The sequence below is a fragment of the Hyperoodon ampullatus genome, assembly GCF_949752795.1.
Source record: "Hyperoodon ampullatus genome assembly, chromosome: 9".
Lineage (NCBI taxonomy): Eukaryota > Metazoa > Chordata > Mammalia > Artiodactyla > Ziphiidae > Hyperoodon > Hyperoodon ampullatus.
The window spans coordinates 79623074-79644452 of NC_136922.1; the positions used below are offsets into that span (position 1 = coordinate 79623074).

The 21379-nt window shown below is 40.4% G+C and overlaps 1 protein-coding gene across 2 annotated transcripts in view; it reads left to right on the plus strand.

Moving 5' to 3' along the window:
- CPED1 (cadherin like and PC-esterase domain containing 1) overlaps window positions 1–21379 on the plus strand; it is a gene marked incomplete at both ends in the record, with an annotated part of 313895 nt that overhangs the window by 14682 nt on the left and 277834 nt on the right. For both annotated transcript variants that reach the window (XM_079711564.1, XM_079711565.1), the window contains one exon: window positions 15312–15495. In XM_079711564.1, the coding sequence (XP_079567690.1) occupies window positions 15312–15495 (184 nt within the window). The remainder of the gene's footprint in view (window positions 1–15311; window positions 15496–21379) is intronic.

Genomic DNA, 21379 nt, shown 5'->3' on the forward strand with positions numbered 1-21379 from the left:
CACAGATGGGGACCCGGAACCGATGCTAAAAAGTTGAGTGACCATAGACAAGTGACCCCTTGGGGTTCATTTTCATGGACTGTGGCATGTGGGTGTAAATGCCTGTTACAGGGATGATATGGGATCAAGTTAGGCACGAATTAGGCAGAATGCTTTGGAAAACATGGAGATTATAAAAGGCAGGCGATTAAACATTATCACATTTGTTAAAAGATAAACTGAGGCACGTTGGAAATTTTAAGACTTTATTTGAGCAAAAGTCGATTCCAATTGGTCAGCGCCAAACCTGAAGTGGCTAGGAACGCTCTGAGGGCACGAGCCCAGGGAGAGACTTTTACGGAGAAAAGGTGGAAGGAAGCAGATCAAGGAAATTATTGATTGGCCACAGCTTAAAGCCTCCTTTGCTGCTTGTGATTGGTTGGCCTTAAGTGTCAGTTTCAAAACCTCCACTTTGATTTGCTTATATAGACCATTGGCATTACAGCCACCTCAGTCTACAGGCCTACTTGTTCAATTAATTTAACACGTCCCAAAGAATAAGGCCATGAAAATATTCTCAATGCACTTGGCGCCTCTTGAGGGAGAAGAGTGCATATATACAGTGTAACTGTGAGTACCAGGCATACTCCTTTTCTTTAAGAACTTATAGTATAGTGTGCTATACAGATGTCAGGTTATACAGTTATTTTTGAAAATGCCACTAGGAGTCCAAATTGGCACTGTCACAGTTGAGTTTCACTGTTTGTTTAACAATTGATAGGAAGTATAATAGCATTCCGATAGTTTCAGCCTTAAGCCTGCTTATTTCCTAGTGGAAAATCTAGCATTAATTTAGCCAAAGTGCACAGATGCCTCAGGAAAAATGAAACAGGAAATTAACTTTTATGTAGCAGGCAGGAACTGCCTGAATTCAGCAAAGTATCAGCCAGAAAGTCGATTTTCATACTGAGCAGTAAACCTTCCCTACTGGACACACCCAGAGGGCAAAAGTGATTTCAAATGGGTTTTTCCTCACTCCTCCATTTATTATTAATTATTTTTTCCAAGTAAATAGTCAAAATTAATAACACATCTGAAGCTTCCTACACATAAGCTAAACCCATTTATCCATGTATTTTAGTGCTATACATAAGCTATTTTTAGAGCAGATAGATTTGGAGCAGTTAATTTTCTTTTTCATGGGGGAGTATAGAGGCAAAAAGAGGTAAGCTGATTACTTTTCTTTTAAAGAGAGGATGGTTAAAGTAATACTATGTCTGCTTTAAATACACTTGTTTGCTGTAGAGCAGAGAAAATGTATTTGTGAAAATATCTTCTGTCAGAAATAGAAACCTCAAGAAGCTAGAATTGTCTCCTGCTTTTAATATAAAATAACAACACTTTAAAAGGAGCCCTTTTCTGTGATATAAATGGGAGGATGTCTCATCATCCAAAGATGTGCACATGATCTTAATTAAGCACAATTCTTAGCAAAACCCTGAACAAAGTAACCAAGTACTTGCAATAATGCAACCACTCCCTGGGAAGTCTAGCATTTACACAAAACCTTCTAATAAATTACTGGCAGTTAGATCAGGGCAGGGATCAAGTTTACACAATGCCTGGCACATAAAATGTTGAATGAATGGATGGATGAATGGGAACTCATATAATTCAGGCTGTGTGTCCAGTATCGGACTTCCTGTGGTGGCCAGCAGTCCTTAAATTCTTCTTTTGGGCTTTCAATTGGGTTCTTAAACACTGATCCCCACTGGGTTTATCCAGGTCCTTCTCCATTTATAAGATGTCCTTACCTCCTGCTTTCCTGAGAAAACCAAAGCAATCTGTTGTGTTTGAAGAGATGCTTTCTTCTTTAGGCCTGACCTATGAGACCATCTGGTGGACCCTTTAAGAATAAACTGGACTTCTAGGAAGAGAACTTACTTTTCTAGCCAGTCACAGAAAAAAAAGACAAATGATATTCTGCAAGATAATCCATGCCTTATGGAAAGGATTATAGAGTTTAGGGAGTTGAAAATTTGATAACAGTATTAGATGATGTCTTATTCCTTCCTCTAGAGATGGTGCTTATGTTGTGGTATCACTGGATATTGTCATTTCCTGCCAATTTTTGATTTTTAAAGCAAAAAGTTGGCCACGAAATACTTAAACATTCTAGAATGAGTGTGTAATTTGGAGAGCTCTAAGATTTTGGCAGGAATACGTTGTGTTATGAGGTGGTGGCGTGATGGTACAGCATCTGGCAATGCGAGGAGGATGAGGGTGGACTGGATGGAGGCTTCTAACAGGGAAGCACAGAGAAGAGGGCTCTCAGGGCTCAGTCAGGCTGGGAAGAGAGTTACCCAGGGTAGTCTTCAAGCTTGTATATTGGTACTGGCCAGTGAGCTGAAGGGACAAGATGAGGAGGCCATAGAGTGTGAACAGCCACTCTATTCACTCTGAGTGAACAAGGGTGCTCAGTGTGCCAAGGCATAAATGTGCACTTAAGGAGACTTGGTCTACGCATTTGATATAAGGCAGGATATTTCCTCTCTGCAGACTTTGGTGTCTAGATATTTAACACCTGTTCCGCCATTATTTTTAACACTGTGAGCCCCACATGGGTAGGGTGAGGCAGAGTTCCTCTGGGTTTGTGAGATGTGTGCCTCTATCCTGTAGCCTTTCATTCACCCAAGAACTGGAGCTGACCTTTGCTGCCCTGGAGATGCAGGACCACCTGCATGGAGTGTGTTGGCTTTCCATCCTTAATCATCTGTGCAATTCATGGGGACCCTGGATTTCTGGGGAGAATCCAGATAAACTGGTTGCTACTTGGATATGAGTGCTGAGGGGAGAAGAAAGGAGCCGGGGATGCTATCTGCATGGATTGACAATATTAGACACTTGAAGTGGCCTTAGGAACCTCTCCTGGGAGTATGAATGTGGTGACTGGATTGACAGTGGATGGAGAATCTTAATCGCCATCTCAGTGCCTGAATTCTATCCTTGCATCCAGCAGGTGTTTCATTTAGGCTGGACTCTCTATCCAGGGGAGGGCATATTTGCCATGGTGCTGAAAGAGATTCTTGGCTGGCCACCACAAGTTTTTTCTTGATGGCCTGATACAGACCCCTGGGGTCTTAGTGTGTGCAGTGGTGAAGTGCAGAGAGGACTGCATGGCTAGGAGGAGAGTCGAGGTCATAAACTGGGCAGGATGGGTGGTGGGAGGATGTGCAGCAAGCCTTGCAGTAGGGAGAGTGCAGAGAAGGGAATAGGATTAAAGTGGAGAATGAAAGTGAGTTCAGGAAGTTAAAAGGTAAGTCCTATAGAAGGTCCTAAGAGCAAACAATGGTGACCATATTTCTAAGCCCCAAAGAGAGGATGTAATCTTGCTAAGGGCTTTTTGTATCCTGGTTGTGAATTTATTTATAGGACATTATAACAAGGTATAAAATTAAATCATATTTAGTTGTGCAATGAACATACTGTCTAATATTTATCTGGCACCCAAATCTAAAAACTGTGTCTATTGTGTATATGGTATCAGTGGCCATATTTTATTTTCATAATGATATGTTTGCTCTGACACTGGATTTTTAGCAGAGAAGAATAGTAGAAATGGTGATCCATTGATTATTTTTAAATGCTTTAATGCCCCTAATATATAAACACAGCCCTTTAATATTCTACTTGTGGCAGAACCCTTATGAAATCATTTGACTGAAGTTTTTAGGGTCTTAATTTTGTTAAATTAATTAAACAAGGAGCCCATCAGACCGAGGTGGCTGTGAGGCTGTGTGGGCCTCTGTAGGCAAACCAAAATCTAATTCTGTGAATGGCTCAGGGTTCCGAAATCAAAACGCCAAGGATGACCAGTCACAAACAGCCAACTAGGCTTTAGGCTACAGCTCATCAATAATTTCCTTTCTCTGCTTCCATACTTTCTCTATATACGTCTTTCCCCCACTCCTGTTGCCTGAATGTTCCTAATCACTTCAGGTTTGGTGCTGTCCAACTGGAATGGTTTTTTGCTCCAATGAACTCTTAAAATTTTAAATATGCCTCAGTTTATCTTTTAACAATTTAAAATATTTTAATTTGTCAAGATCACTTTTATGGTATCTTTTTTTTTTTTTTTTTTTTGCGGTACGGAGGCCTCTCACTGTTGTGGCCTCTCCCATTGCAGAGCACAGGCTCCAGATGTGCAGGTTCAGCGGCCATGGCTCACGGGCCCAGCCGCTCCGCGGCATGTGGGATCCTCCTGGACCGGGGCACGAACCCGTGTCTCCTGCCTCGGCAGGCGGACTCCCAACCACTGCGACACCAGGGAAGCCCTATGCTATCATTTTTTAAGTGATATTTATGCCATTGCTTTTTTTTGGCTGCGGGATCTTAGCTCCCCAACCAGGGATCAAACCCATGCCCCCTGCAGTGAAAACACAAGAGTCTTAACCGCTGGACCACCAGGGAAGTCCCAATGTGATCACTTTTTAAGAGATATTTAAATATGCCTTACATTTATGAGGGGTTGTACATTTTCTAAAGATTTTATTTCACTGTTTGAGTCTCCTTTGATCCTTACAACATCGAGAAAAGTAGGATGGGAGGTTGATGTTCATTTGCAGATGAGGAAAGGGAAGTACACCTAGTGGAGCTTAAGTGGTGTCAGCAGACAATGAATGGGGAAGTGGGGTGGGAAGTAGAATGGAAACTCATGATTCAGAAGTCCTTGGGGTGTTGCTGGCAAAGCCTCTGACTTAGATTCAGGGTCTCTGGCATCCATTAAACTGTTTGGTAGATTGTATGCTGCTTAGGTATTGATATTGTTGTAATGACCCCAGTGTTCTTTCCTTTCTGTTACGTTGCCTTTGTATGGACTTCTATTTTATGACTGAATTGCAGAATTAACTCCTTGTTTTGGCATGGGGGACAGAGACTTGCTATTATTTTAACATTTTTCAAAAGAACAAGGTCTCTCCTTGTCCTCTGCTTGGTATTTCATAATTGGGAATTGCTGATTTTATATTTTGTTATATTTTTACGGATGTTCTTTAACTACTGCTGACACTGTGATAAGGATTCAGGGGGCTGGGGAGCTGTTACTCTAAGACCAGCAAACGCTATCAGGGTTTGAGGATGGAAAGCAAATGTCTTCCTCCTCTGAAGCTCTATGTGATTAAGTGTCAGATTAATAGAAGCCTGAGAATGGGAAAGAATTGTAGAGAAAGAGGAAAGCAGAAGGAGAAGAGGCAAAAGAGGAACACTTAGAGTGGTTTTTATTTGATCCAAAATAGAAAGTAAAATCATCTGTGCCAAAAGAAAAAGTAATTTACATTCTCTTCTGATCTCATTTAAAGCTTTATCTAATTCTTCAAGATGTCTTGAAGGACGCTATCATGACCACCATCTCCAAGCTAGTCCTGTGTTTTTGTAATCTCAGCTGAGTTTTGTTATGTCTGTAAAGTTAGAGCAAATAGTAAACCGATGGCCCACAGCTGTGCATCGTGGGTGGCACCTCAAGGAAAGGAGTCTTGAATTCATTGGAGGAAGAGCCTCCAGAGGAAGCTGAAAAAGATGCTTCCTATGACTTTCAAAACAACTAGAAAAGAGGAACAAAACTTTGGGAGAAGCAGAGAGGCAATCTAAGCTCCTCCGTGTTGGTTGAAATGGATGAGCACTTCAGGGAGGTAAGTAAGATAGGCAGTCAGCAACTGCAGGCCTTTGGAGGCAAGCAATCACAGCAGCAGACTCCAGATAGGGACTCCAGGAGAAACCCCTGTTCTTGTGTTCTTGGTTTGCTTTCAGTTTCTCACTGTCTCCAAGATTCCTGCTCTGTGTGTGGGTCAGCCTGGGGAAGGAATGAGCAGCACACAATTGAAGCTACGCCCAGCCTGTCTGTGCATTGCTGGGGTTTGAAGAGCTGAGAAGTGGCCTTGTTTTCTCTTTTTTTTTCCTGTCTTGAAAGTTGCTCTTCTCCGGGCATTCCTCTTCTCCTTCCTCTGGCTACACAGGCTCTATACTACGCATCCCTCTTAGAAAGGCGCAGTGTGGTTCTGAGTTGGGAGGGCAGAGAAGTGCATTAGACAGAGACGGCCGAGGCATTCTCATGGTTTACCATCAGGTTATATGCTTCGTACTTTATAGATGGAGTGGGAAGTCTCTTCTGATGAGCAAAAATCATACTATATCTCTTAAGTCTCAGTGTTTCAGATGTTCCCAGTGGACTAAGGCAATTTGATGTTTTTTCTCATTAAATCTTTTCTAGCTTAGGATGGCCGGGTCAGGCTCTGTCCTGCTGTTCTCTTCTGTTTTCCTCTTTTGTGCCCCCCTCTCTGCTTCTCATGTGTCAGGCTTACAGACTCTCTCTCTGTTTACTTAAGATCTTCACAGCACATCCTTTCTTTGGGACTTTTCACCCCACTTCTGGAATATTTTCATCCTCTGTAGCTGACCTCTCCCTCACACTGTGAGGCGCGACTGTCCTGTTGCTGCCTCTCCTTCTGTTGCAGGAAGGAAGGTGGGGCTCAAGAGGATCGTCACATCCCAGGACTCAGGCAAGTCCCTGGGACAGCCGCCAAATGTGGGTTCTTGGCTTCGCACAGGAAAAGATTCAAGAGCGAGCCAGAGTAAAGTGAATGAAGGTCTATTCAGGGAGATACACACTCCATAGACAGAGTGTGGGCCATTTTGGAAGACAAGAGGCCCCAGGGTATGGGGTTGTCGGTTTTTATGGGGGTGGGTAATTTCATAGGCTAATGAGTGGGAGGATTATTTCAACTACAGTATTTTGGGGAAGGGGTGGAAACTGCCAAGAATTGGACCACAGCCCACTTTTTGGCCTTTTATGGTTGGCCTCGGAACTGTCATGGTGCCTGGGGGTGTGTCATTTAGCTGATGTATTACAATGAGCATCTATTGAGGCTCAAGGGAAGTCGACTTGTCCGTCATCTTGGACCTAGTTGGTTCTAACTAGTTTATGTCGTATCCTCAATGGCGGTCGTTGATTTAATGGTTGGACCCTGCCCCCTTTTTGTTTACTCACTGACCTCTCCTCGCAGTGCTCTGCTGCCCAGTGTTCCCCCAGTGCCATTAGATGCCTCCTTCAGACAGATCTCAGGTCTCCCTCTTGTGGCATGGTCACCCAGGTCACTGAATGCTTCCATTAAAAAAAACCCCAAAAACAACAAAGCTTATTTTCTGCATTGTGGGAACCATGACATATAGTTCTTAGGAAATTCTGTGATTTAGGTAGTAGAACTCTGGTCTTCTGAAATTCTATCATGTACCCATCCATCCAGAAAACCAAGAAAACAAGAAAACATCCTCACTTTATCTCAGTAAGTCTAGTTTTCCTCACCCACCTCTTCCCTGCTATGGTTTTTTGTAAACGGCATCAAAGTTCATCAAAGTTGTACCTAGGTAGAAAGACCAGCATAAAGTGACCAACCTTTTTTTTTTTTTTTGCAATTATAGCTTCATTTAATTTATTTTTTAAATTTAATTGTATTTATTTATTTTATATACAGCAGGTTCTTATTAGTTATCTATTTTATACATATTAGTTTATACATGTCAATCCCAATCTCCCAGTTCATCCCCCTACTCCCCCATCCCCCCGCTTTCCCCCCTTTGTGTCCATATGTTCTCTACAACTGTGTCTCTATTTCTGCCTTGCAAACCGGTTCATCTGTACCATTTTTCTAGATTCCACATATATGTGTTAATATATGATATTTGTTTTCCTCTTTCTGACTTAGTTCACTCTGTATGACAGTCTCTAGGTCCATCCACGTCTCTACAAATGACCCAATTTTGTTCCTTTTTATGGCTGAGTTATATTCCATTGTATATATGCATCACATCTTCTTTATCCATTTGTCTGTTGATGGGCATTTAGGTTGCTTCCATGACCTGGCGTTTAAATTCTCTACTGCTAACTAGGTTTTGGTTTCCTACCAGCTACTTAACAAGATAATAAGTCATGTTGCATTACCTCCACTTTTATCTTCATTGCCAATTATTTCTTGTTGCCTACCTGACCGTATTTACCACTCACAATAAAAAGTACCTCTGCTGCTGACCTTCAAGGGCTTCTATTTTAATACCTCTTCTTATCTTTTCTCTCTGTCCAAGAATTATCTTTCTTCTCTCATTGCCTTTCATACACAACATTCTTAACACATGCAAGCAACAGCAGCATGACCATCTGGGTCATCTTTTTTTTTTTTTTTTTTTTTGCGGTACACGGGCCTCTCACTGTTGTGGCCTCTCCCGTTGCAGAGCACAGGCTCCGGACGCACAGGCTCAGCGGCCATGGCTCACGGGCCCAGCCACTCTGCGGCGTGTGGGATCTTCCCAGACCAGGGCACGAATCTGTGTCCCCTGCATCGGCAGGTGGACTCTCAACCACTGCGCCACCAGGGAAGCCCTCTGGGTCATCTTTGACACTTTGCCCTGACCAGATATCTTATCTCTGCAGGAACTTATCTTTCATGATTCCATTAATTGTCTATTGCTCCTCCCACCAAAAAGTAAGCTCAGTGAGAGCTAGAACTTTATCCAGGTTCTTCACTAGTGTATTTCTCAGAGACTAGAACCATGCCTGACACATAGAAAGCGTTCAAAAATATTAAATAGGTAAATGAATAAATGTTGAGAAAGAGCCCATGGGAGAGAAGGGGGAGGAGATAGTAAGGATCTAGGAGAAGGAGCTAAAAGTAGGAGAAAGTTCTCAGGGATTTGAGGGTGGAACTTGGGAGGAGGTTTGTTGCATGGAGGGAGGGGGAGTCTGGAGTCTGGAGAATAAGCAGAGTGATTGACCATTGATAAGAAGTGGACAGGTTTCTTCTCTGGAAATCAGAAGAAAAGAGGAAATGCTGGTTGTGCTGATAGGCTATAGGTTTGCCAAAACAGACGTAGTGTAACTCAGTGTGTTTCCTTGTAAGATGGCTACTTTCCTCTGTCAGGAGAAGGCTGTTATCTGTAGAAATAAGGAGGTAGCTGGAGAGTGGGAAAGTTTGTCACTTTGGAGAATGTGAGAGAGAATTGACCCAGGAAGCATAGTTGGATGGTCTGGGGAGTGTGAGGACTGAATTGGCTTTGCCAACCAGGATCTGTCCAACTGAGCCCTTTTCTTCAGCAGCTCTCAACACCCCAGCCCAGGAGCAGGTCAGGCGGGTTGCGGAGATCTTCCTCGGCTCTCTCAGATCAGAGTTTTCACAGCATCCTCTTCCTCCCAGTTTACCTGGCATGTCATCATTTATTATAACTAGATGTTTATGTCTGCTTTCCTTGATGGGCTGTCACCGCTGTGAGGGCAGAGACTTGCCTGTCTTATTTAATGCTGTGTCTCCAGCTCGTCCATGCTTGAGGTTTTGCCATATGACTGTGATGCACGTACAGTGGAGCAAGGGAATTTAATGTACCGGGTAGGGAGTATTGGATCCTGGAATCTGAGATGCAGAGAAGGAAGGTGAAAGGAGGCTAGTAGAAAGTTGTCATTAGGGGGAAAGACCAGTGGTTGAAGAACTGATATATTAGGAATAAATGAGAAGATCTGGAAATAAATGAAAGTGATCAGAGAATGGAGTATCGCATTTTATAGTTTCAGAGATGGGACTGTTTGGGGGACCACAAAGATCAAGCAAGATTTGGCCATTGGAGTGGGTGGTTGAAGTGAAGTGGAGGAGAGAGTCATTAGGGATGAAGAGGTCATGGATATCTTATGACTTGAGATGCGGATGTCGAAGCCTCCACTGAGACTTTCTACTGGATTTTTTTACCTGACAGTGAGTAAAATAATGAAAGGGCATGCCTATATTTGCAAGTAATGAACTCATAGTTTGCATTTAGCATTTATTCATTTGCTCATTCATCCTCCCATTCACTCTTATTTAGAACCTGGCAGTAGGCTGTGTGTACAACAAAGACCAAAGCAGAGAAGTCTAGGCCCTCATGAAACATACAGACTTGCAGGAAGGGCACACAGTAAACAAGCAAGCTGTAACTATAAATTGTGAAGAGTGTCAAAGGGAAAATTAGATTGAGGAATAGGTGAAGATGAGTTTTGGCAATAGCTATTTAAATGGGTGCCATTTCATCAAAGCTATATTGTGGATACTCTTTAATATTGAAACTTTATTGCTTTTGTTTAGAACTTACATAGAGCCACAGATGGGTAAATTTGCCTTACATTGGATGTTGGGTGTTGGGATAGCCCCAAAGTACAGTTTGGGGGTACATTCAGAGGGTGCTCAGTTGTCATGGAGTAGTTCTGAGAAATGTGTGATCGTTCCATGATGGGCTCAAGGTTCAGCTGAGTCAGCTGTGAGATGGAGGCCGCGGGTCATTATATGTTCATTTAAGTAGGGAACATTCTCCGAGGCTCTGTTTGCATATCCAGGGAACCTGCAGTTCCTAAACTGTCCTACAATTATAAATAGTGTTTAAGTAGAAAATGTATAGGATATGCATCCTGGAAAATTCCATCCATTTTATTCCTTGAATTCTCTAAAATAAGTGTACATCTTGCCAATGGAAAAAAATTCTCTATTCTCGTAGTGGAAAAATTAAACCGTAATTCACTATGATAGACTCTATAATATTTCTAAAATGCCAAAAATCTAGACAGCATGGCAACTTGACTTTTAGTTGTATATGACACACATACGAGGTCTACTATGTGATTTGTATTTGAGCATCAAAAAGTGTCATAAATACGTGGCGACTTTAATAAATCCAGAAAAAAATCTTTGTCGTATGGAAAAAAAAACAAGTTTTATTTCTCATCTCTACTATATTTTCAAGAGCTGTATTTCTTGCTTTTGTGGTAAGTCTTGGTAAAGACTTGTTAATAGTAACTGAGAAATATAGTGCCTTTATAATATAGCTCTTTATTGAATTATTTTTACTGTAAATTCATTACTTTGCTCAAGTATTTGACTCTATTTTTGTCATTCTTGCCACTATTCTACTGAAACAAATTGCTTTATTTTTATTTTTTTAACATCTTTATTGGAGTATAATTGCTCTACAATGTTGTGTTAGTTTCTGCTTTATAACAAAGTGAATCAGCCATACATATACATATATCCACATATCTCCTCCCTCTTGCATCTCCCTCCCACCCTCCCTATCCCACCCCTCTAGGTGGTCACAAAGCACTGAGCTGATCTCCCTGTGCTATGTGGCTGCTTCCCACTAGCTATCAATTTTACATTTGAAACAAATTTCTTAATACAAATTTTCACCACTTTCTATCCCAATCTTCCATGGTAGTATTTATAAAAAAGAGTTTTACATATTGCAAAAAAAGATGTTTGTATTCATTCATTCAAAGAATATTTATTATGTGCCCGTATGTGCCAAGGACTATTCTTAGGCTGGGGAAACAAAAGTGAAGAAAACAGACAAAAATATATGCTTTCATTTACCTTCTTTTATGGTGTGGGAAAACAGGCAATAAACATAATAAAGAAATCATATTTTTGCCTTAAAAGATGATAAGCCCGACAGAGAAAAATATGTATCAGGGTATATAGAAGCATATAATTTACTGTAGAAAGGCTTTTTATGATAGAGACCAAACTATATTAATTGAAAAACTTACAGAATTCCTAACATAAAAGCAGTTACAATATGATATAGATTTTTATTCAATTTTACTTGTATATATTTGACATCGTCTATTGGTGGGATGCTGTGTTGGACACTTTCATATAGAAAACTGATTTAATTTCACCGTACAATCTCATGAAGTAGGATTCGCTACTTCAACTATACGTATGAGAAAAGTCTGATGTGGGGAGATTACATCACTCTCCCCAGTGGATGAAGCACGCGACTGGCAGAGCCAGAATCCAAATCTAGATTTTTGATTCCTTACATGGCTGCATCTAACCCTCCAACTAGTTTATTACAACACTCTCTATCCTAAGGTGGCATAGAGGCTTCAGATTTTGAAGTCCTTCCAATAAAAATAATGTGTTCGGTTATAAAGCAACTTTCGTGTAGTCCAGCGAAGTGATTTCTGAGGGGCTATTCTGCAGATCTCTCAGGAAGAAGGGAGAGAGGGAAGTGACTCGGGGTTCAGAGTGTCAACATCCAGTAACACTCATTCTTTTCTAAATTCTCCGCAGCAGACCCGCAAGTCTTAAGTTCAATTGTTGTCGTGATAGCCAGGGTAAATGTATTCTTCCACTAAAAAGATACCCTCAAACTTGTAGGAGTCATCAGGAGCTCTCATTTCCAAAAGCACTGTTCCAGGCATTTGATAATCCCGCATTTGCTGGTGCGGTTGACATAACTGTATTTCACATACGCAGTGCGTGCCCCTGTTGTTGGACCAGCTAAAACCGTTCTCGCCCCTTGGTATTGGGCCATTCTGCTGATACAGGGTGTTATAAATATTACGACAGGGGCAGTTTGTATAATACAACATAATTTGTCAGGATAATAACAACATAATTTGACAGGCAAACTCATTTCCTATTTATTCTCTGTAGTCTGAGACATGAGTTAAAATTTCAGTGTGTTATAAGGGTCATGATAAAATATGGCCAGTAATTAACACTTTTTAAAAAATATGCTCTCTATAAGATAGGCCGGTAAGAACTATGCTGCTTTTACTTAAACTGATCATGGTTTGGGGGGTGGGGTTGGGAAAGAGGGATTATATCTTTCAAAATACTAAGAACTTAAAGTTTGAAAATACACTCTTCTCATGTGAAATCACTGCTGTACCCGAGCCAGCTGTAATCGAGAAGGGCATCCTGTGATTGTGAAAGAAAATAATTTGAGAAGGGAATTCTGGACACTGCATTTTGCTTCAGTGACACTGATATGTTTGGAAGCATCCGTCTTCCCCTTTCACCTAGATGCGTGTTTGTTTATTTTGGCCTCCTGTGGGCTACTGTTTCCCTCTAATTCCTGAGCCCAAAGGCTCAACCAGTAGTTGGTTTCAAATACTCCTTCTTAATTGTTTATCACTACGAACAATTACAATATTTGCTGGGGAGTTATGTCCCAGTTTGCAGTTAAATTCTTGAGTTTAAATAGTTTTGTTATCAATAAAACGCAATGTCCTTTAACAAGGGAAAATATCTGATCATGTTTTCCCAAAGTACCATGCACAGAAGGTGTGATAGCTGGTGTTCTCTTTCTTTCCTTTGTATTCATCACACACGTATTAAGAGCCTATGTTAGCATGTGTCAAGCAAAGCTCAGATACAGAAACAGTGTTCCTGACTCTCTGCTCTTTTTGACATATGATCATTTTAAAAACACATATATAGGACTTCCTTTATGCCAGGCACAGTTCTAAGCACTTTACAAATATTAAGTCCTTAATCCTCACAGCAGCCTTAGGAAGAAGGTACTGTCCAAGGTCACATGATTAGTGCTGGTGGAACCAGGGGATTCGAAGCCAGCAGCCTGGCTGCAGAGTTTGTGTCCTTCTGCACTACACCATGCTTTGTCTATGAATTTTCAGATAGCCATCATTTGTATGCAATGAAAATAGGATATGGTTCCTGCCCTCAAAGGGTTTACAAGCTAAAGCTGTTTCTTCTTTCCATATGTATATTCAAAGATCAGAATTTGATAGAGCATTACGGTCCATTCATTTATTAGATATCTTCATTTATTAAGTATGTACAATGTGTACTAGAGACACAGGGACAATGCAGGCTGCCTGTTAGGGAACTCACATCAGGGAGAGACGCAATTTCATAAGTGCTGATGGAAGGATGTATTTCAGTGAAATTTTTCCAAAGAGGTACTGTTTGATTTGGAGTTTGCTAAACAGAAGAATGGAGAGAGAGGAAGGAATTATCGGTTGAAGGCACAGTGGAGTCTGTATGAAGGAGCAGAATGGGATCAGGAATGGAAATGACTAAGAGTACAACATGACCAGAGAAGGAAGATGGGGTCTAAGTTCAAATGGCCTACATTCCTTGATAAAGATGTGGAATTGTTTCGGTCAGTAATGGGAAATAATGAAGAAATTTAAGGAGTGAAAAGACAGGGTACAAAATGTGTCTTAGATCATTGAAATGGACAATTTGATTCAGAGCTGCCACTAAAAGTAATGTGGCTTCCCAATTTCATGTTTCACCTCTTCCCCCTCATCTGCCTTCTCCAACCCCTTTGTCTCCTCTTCTTTGGCCTCTCCCATTTTTTTTCTCTAACCCCCATCCACTTTCATCACTCCTTCCAGTAGTAAAAAATGTCTACTTTATCAAGGTTTAGTCACAGATTTTCTGGAAAACACATAGTATCCGCCATTAAACCGTATAATGAATTTCAATGTCAGTATTTTTTCTACTTGCCAATTCAAAGCTTCCCTCTTTTTTTTAATATAAATTTATTTATTTATTTTTGGCTGCGTTGGGTCTTTGTCGCTGCACGCGGGCTTTCTCTCGTTATGGCAAGTGAGGGCCACTCTTCGTTGTGGTGCGCATGCTTCTCATTGCAGTGGCTTCTCTTGTTGTGGAGCACGGGCTCTAGGTGCGCGGGCTTAGTAGTTGTGGCTTGTGGGCTTAGTTGCTCCGCGGCATGTGTGATCTTCCTGGACCAGGGCTCGAACCTGTGTCCCCTGCATTGGCAGGCAGATTCTTAATCACTGTGCCACCAGGGAAGTCCCAAAACTTCCCTCTTGTTAACAGTATTTCAAACATCAGCATGAGAAAGAAGAATACTTCTTTGGAGGAGCAATAAACCACTGAAGGAAGAACCTAAAATTATGATACTTAAGTGATACCTGCCCCTTCTCACACGAAGTTCCATTCTGCCTCACTGAGATGCATTCAAATTTTGCTGCATCCTGATGGAGAGAAGCAGTAGCGTTGTGCGTCTCCAGAGAGCTCTGGGATTGTTTCTCAGCTGCACTCCCATGTCCTTCCGGTGCAAAATCCATCCTCCCTAAGTCTATTTCCTCTAATGTGTTTACCTAAAAGAACTGTTAATAGATAAGGCAGTTGGAACTACTACAGAAAAGCACAATGCAGATGAAAAGTGTTGCTATTAATTTCTATTTTTCAGCCAGAGTTGAGCTCGGTATTTCCATGCCATGGTATTCCTCCAGGAACTCTATATTTTAATGGCCTGAAATTTTCATCCTTCTGGAATAATGAGAAAAATACAGTTCACCTTCAGTTCTCTCAAATGAGGTTGTCTTTGTCCTGGTCAGCCTTTCAGAGGATCTGTCATTCATTTACAGAGAAAAACTTAAAAGACAACTTTCTGAATGGCCTCCGATTTGCATTAATGATCTCCTTCAAGGGAAACGTGCTCCCTTTTCTCCCTGAATTTTTATGCCTTCTTTCTTTCTGTAGATCGAAGAGTCAATTGAGATCCACTTCGGCAGCCATGGCAGAAAGGCCGTTCTCTACAGGCCTCCTTCCTCCAGCAAAAGGGAGCTTCAGCTCCACCAGCGCATTCTCACTCAGCATCACTATGCGGTTGTCATCACTGAAGAAAGGCTCGGTGCCGACCCTGGGCTGGGGCTACTAGAAAAAGGTCAGAGTCAGAAGTAATTACCAAAGTTGCTTGTCTTCTAATTTAAATACTTCCTGAAATGTGCTACTATCTTCCTCTAAAAAAATTCACAAGAACCAAGTTTTACCCATGATCAACTTTCTTGCATCATAGAAAACTTGGCTCCTTTTCTGCTTCCTCTCCATCTTCTTTTAGCTACATTTCTGTATTCCTGAAATTACTTTGTTTATATTTTTGTAGCATTTTGGAGCTGCGTAGTTCATCTTTAAATGCTATGTAAAACATGTTTATGTTTATGAGCCCAAATACATGTTCTGCCCAGCACCAAACTGCTCAATATTTTAAGAAAATTGCCACTTCATCTGACTGCAAGCAGAATGTGCTGGAAATTGTTTCGAGAAGCCAGCTTAAATGTGATTCACAGATTGGTTCTAAATGCAAAAGAAGTATAGATATTTATCTCACACGCCATTACTAGTCAAGTACTTTTTATTTCTATCATTTGAAGTGAAAAATAAGAGACAAGTTTTTAAACAAGTTATTTGAAAAAAAAGTTGAGTAGGTGATGAGGGTCAAAAAGGGCAATAACAGTAACAGCTGACATTTCTTGAGTAACTAACCATGTGACATGTTGTATTCTGTATTCATGGCCTCATTTAATCCTCACTGAAGGCCCCTGAGTGCCCTAAGATTAAGAAATATTCATTCCTTCCCCAATTCCAGAAGAGGAAACTGAGGCTTGGAGAGGTGCAGTGACTCACCTTGTATCTTAAACCTGGGGTGATGGAAGGGCAGGATTTGAACCCCTGTGTTCCAACTCTCACTTCTGTGCTCGCCCTCTTCACCTCCGTGTTGCCCACTCCCTCTTTTGGCCCCTTATCCTGCACTAATCTATCATTATTAGAGCTACCAGGATGTATAGCACTCATTCTCCATGAGCCAATCAGATTTTTCTCTTTACGACAACACAGTGTATCCGTTTTCCTTTTTATCAAAAGGGAGGGGAGGAAAAGCAATTTGAATCCACTGCTGACCTCCATGATGGTTTCCTTTGGGAGAAAAAGTCAGATCCCGGTGCCACTATAATTTTCATTTGTCCTTTCACTTTCAGCCATCTTGACATCCTCGTAGCGCTTGCTCATCATTTAGGTCCCCCCTTGCTCTTTAAAGTGCTGGTTTATGCTGGTCAGTGAAAGAGGCTGGGGGACATGTAGCCATGATTACTCTTCACCACCTTTTACCATGTTGGCGGTAAAGTTATAAGCTGCTTAGCTAACAAAGCTCCCAGGGAAGAAAGCCCCAAGAGATCCCCTTTGATGAAAAGGAAGTTCTTAAAAATGTGCAGAAGTCATTAGCACAGGTCTTCAGGAATGCCATTTGCTGGTCCCTGCCCCCAGGAGAAGTATGGAAATCTAGAGCTTTTGGAAACAAGAAAAACAAGAGGGAAGTTGAATGCTCTGGAATATCAAAGCAGCTGGAAACCAAGTTTACAAACCTCACTGGGGTTGGTTCTATTAAGAAGGACCAATCTAAAGTTCTGGAACATCCATAAATGATATTGTCAGAAAACCATTGATCAGAATAGCTGTTGTTGGTATTAAGGAAAGATGTAAAACGTTTAGTCTTCCTCTCATCCCATAAATTATTTTAGCCCATCGCTGAACCAGGTGCTTGACTGTATAACCACCGCCTTTGTGCAACATGAGCTGTGTTCCTGGAATCCTGTAAAGCATCGGCCCTGTTAACACAACACTATTGTCTGAACTTCCTATGTTCTTCTGTCTCCTTGGTGCTGCTACTGACTGTGTATAGGCACAACTTGGATTATCTGTGCATTTCAACTTCAATCCCAATTTTCAGTTTTCTCCAGTTGCAAAACAAGGAATATGGCTCTTCTCTCCCTTGATGTCCTTGAGTCAGTTTTACAAGAAAAAGGAGGATGACTTTGCAGTTTCCAAATACCAAGAAAGTGCAAAGAGAGCCTGAAGGCAATAGAATCTGGCAGCAAAGGGAGCTGCTGGGCCAGTAGCACAAGATAACTAGATGGTGTCACCAGAATTTGTCAGTGTAAATACTGATTTGGCTCCCTTTCCCCACATTTCCTCAGCTTTGAAGATATCCATGCCTCTTTCTGGGTATTCTTTTACTTTGTATAGTAAGATAATTTTCCTGGATCAGCCTCAAGAAAGGGTAGCAATTTCACAAGTATGGGAAATTGATTTTTGGTTCTTCATTTGATTTTGTAGTTTTCACTGTGAGAGCATGTGCATTGAATACCTGAGATAAAAAAAGTTCTATGACCGTCATCTAACATGTCCCTGATTATCTAACCTACAGAAAAAAAGCCACTTTTTTATTGCAGCTTATTTTCCATGGCCACACATTTAATCTACAAATTACGTTTGAATTGAAGCACTTACTGTCAAAAATATTTTCTAGAGGTTTGATTCTTGTAAAAAATTTTTTTCTTTAGTTCCACGTATCCACCCCATGCTTATTTTACTATGTGTACAGCAGCAGAAAGTGGGATGCTATATTGGCACATTTAAACTTCATCTCCCCATGTTGAGCAGCTTGGGGAAAGTGGAAGCAATTCAGAATGATCTGGAGACTTACCCCACCTATCTTTCTTTTCACCATTGCTGTTTGCTAACCTGAAATTTGAAAATATTACATTAAAGCAAAATAGGCACTCCCACAAAGTACAAAAGGACTCAGGTGCAGATTTGACACATATATAAAATACATTTTTAGTCCTAGGAAAATAAATATAAAATGCATTTTCCCTATTCTACTCATTTATTCCACCTGCTTTCCAATCCTCTTTTGACTTGACCCCCATCATTTCTGCTGATCTCTTTTTTGTGCCGTCCTCTGAAGCACAGGTGGCCTTTTTTCAGCATGGGGCCACTTTTTTTTTTTTTTTACCATTTAAGGCCAGAAATGGATAAAAATTAGAAAAAATTAAAGGGTGCTAGTCCAGGCAGGCAACATCCTACGATTAAGTATAATCTGTTACATTTGGGCTTCATATTGTATTTAATTTTCCCACTAATTTAGTAAACATTTATTGAAAGGAAAAGTAACCAGTCTTGGGTTTTAAATTCAAATATGGGCATTATGTTTTTCCCCGGTTAATTCCATTCTGATATAACAGAAATTGGTGGCTCTAACCGGAACGACTCTAAGGCTGTGTATACTTGACCTTAAGCAAGTTCAGTACTCTGAGTTCTAGTTCTCTTATCTGTTAAACGCACTAATGAATTTTTACTTCACAAGAGTATGTAGTGAGAATTTAATCACTTTGTCCACACGCATCAGAGTTCTGGGAAGAAACAAAGTAAAGCCTCACTGATATTTTTCTCATTCAGTAGTCTGGTAGTGGGACCCAGAAATTTATATGTTAAAAACAGACACAGGTAATTCTGACATGTAACCTAGTTTGGGGAGCATTTTCCTAAGGGATATACTATTGGTTCAAAGAATAGCAATGTTTAAAGTTAATTTTGGGAATAAAACGATACAGAAGTCTGCTTGCTACAATGCCATTGAACTACTTAATATTTATTGGTATAGTTATTTAGCAGCATTTTTACTTTAAGCTGATTTTGAGAACAGTAAGAGGACAATTGTCTTTACAGATTTATGCCTCCAAAACTTAGCAGAATGTAAAACATACACATTTATGGTCCTTCAATACCCTTCTTTGGAAAAATATATCTTATGTCCCTGCATTTGTAAGAACATGTAATTCTCTAAAGGAAAAGATTGGAAGGACCAACCAATTCTTCCCTTTCCTAGTATCTAGATAGTATTTAGTAAATCAGTGCTGTAGTACATGGAATAGTATAGTGGCCTAAAAGAGTAGGTGTTTTCCCAAAAAGTTCTTAACCTATTCCCATGGCAACATCCAAGAAGGGTGTGACTCAGGAGACTCTGATTCAATGGACTTTATCATTAGATCAGAATTATTTATGTATACTTGAAGAGTAGAGCATATTTAGCAATTTTCTGTCCACTCCTGAGTACATCCTGCACTTTTAAATTAAGTGTATTATATAGTCAACGTGAAAAACAAATGCCAACTGCTATCAAAGCTACAGAATTGGAGTCACTCTTATGGTTTCAAATTGCTCTTGTTTTTGTAACTTGGGGGTTTTACATGGAATGGTTTTTGAAGAAATACAGAAAGTGAAAGACCATAGAAATTTTCTTGCCAGGGGTTGGCAAACCATGGCCCACTGGCCAAGTCTGGGCAAACGCCTGTTTCTGTAAACAAAGTTTGATTGGAACACAGCCACGCATTTGTTTTTGTACTGTCTTTGGCTTTTTTGTTCTACAACAGCAGAGTTGAGTAGTTGCAACAGAAACTGTATGGCTCTTAAGGCCTAAAATATTTATTATTGGGCCCTTTACAGAAAACATTTGCTGACCCATGGATCTAGACTAATTCTGTGTCATCTGATTTCAGACCAAGCTGATGGTTAAACTCTAGGACTGAGGTAGGTTAGGTTTTTAACTTACATCAAACCTCATTCAAAAAGGATTTGATGGTTTATAGTCAAACATATAATAATAAGATTACTAAAATGGAAAGATAAAATTAGGGCTCAAACTGGATATTCCTCTTAGCTACCAAAATTTCGGCTTAATTTTGGCTTGAGCTGCCAAGTACCCAGAGCAACAAGGGAAAGAATAGAGGTTTCGCTCTCAGGAAGGAGGGAATTCTATAGTTCCTTCTGCTGATCTTTGACATGCCCAAGTAGTACATTTAAAGCAACTTTTTCAAAGGGATTATTAAGTTGATGACATTATGTAATGGGTCAAGGGTCAGAGCAACATTTGTATTGCAGACAAAGTGGATGTCATATCTTGGTTCACAAAGCAACCTTCCAATGCGAGCTGAGAGTGTAACATGACAGCATGGTATAGTGAAAGCATTTCTAGGAAGGGCTAGGGTTAATACTGTGATAAATAGTATTTATTGATATTTGTATTGATATTACATTTGATATATTGTGTTTAGAGATCGTATTTTAAATAATATTGCTACAGCTTTCCCCCCACTAAGAAGGACACTGTCATTTACCCAACTGTGTTCTTGGGATGCACTATTAAAAGATATAGTCAACAGAGCGAGAGATACAGATCAGTACTTAATGTTGTGGAAAATATATTAAAGAAGAAAAAGCCTATTTCCTTCCTTGTTTATAATTTCATAGTTTCTCTCCTCCCACAGTTTTATTTACATTCACCTGCACTCTTAAAAATGTCCAATACATCCATGTATCATTTGAAATCTAGTCTAATTTTGAAGGTTTATTTATAATGGCTACTTGCCAGAAGCTGTTTCTGCAGTTTATATGGAAAAGAAACATCACTTATAGACCAATCTTAACTTTTGTAATGGAAAATGTATTACAAAATGTATATGTATTCAAAAAGAAGCCATAAGGAAGTTGAGAGTTAAATTAAGTAAGAGGAGCTTAACCGCAATAATTGCTTTCTTGGGGAGCTAGTATACTGTGGTAATTAAAGGGAATAAGCTGTGGAGTTAAGACTGAACCTGGGTTGGACTCCCTAGTGTTACCTTTAATGGTTACACTACCCTGGGCAAGTTAGCCTCTCAAAGCCCTAGTTTTCTCTTCTGTAGTGGATTGTTTTGAGATAGTTCTGAGAATGGCACGTGGTAGGCACTCTAAATATGGGAGGTAATATTGCTACTGCTGTCAGGAACTAGATACAGAGATTGTGAATATTCCTTTGTGGAGAGGTACGTTTAAAGTGGGTTCCATCAGTAGCAGAAGGGTGCTGCTGCTGGATATTTGGCATTAAATGAACTTGATAGGTCTCCCTATCAGGTCCTATCCTTTCCAAGTCTCCCTCCCAATTTAACATGTCTTCA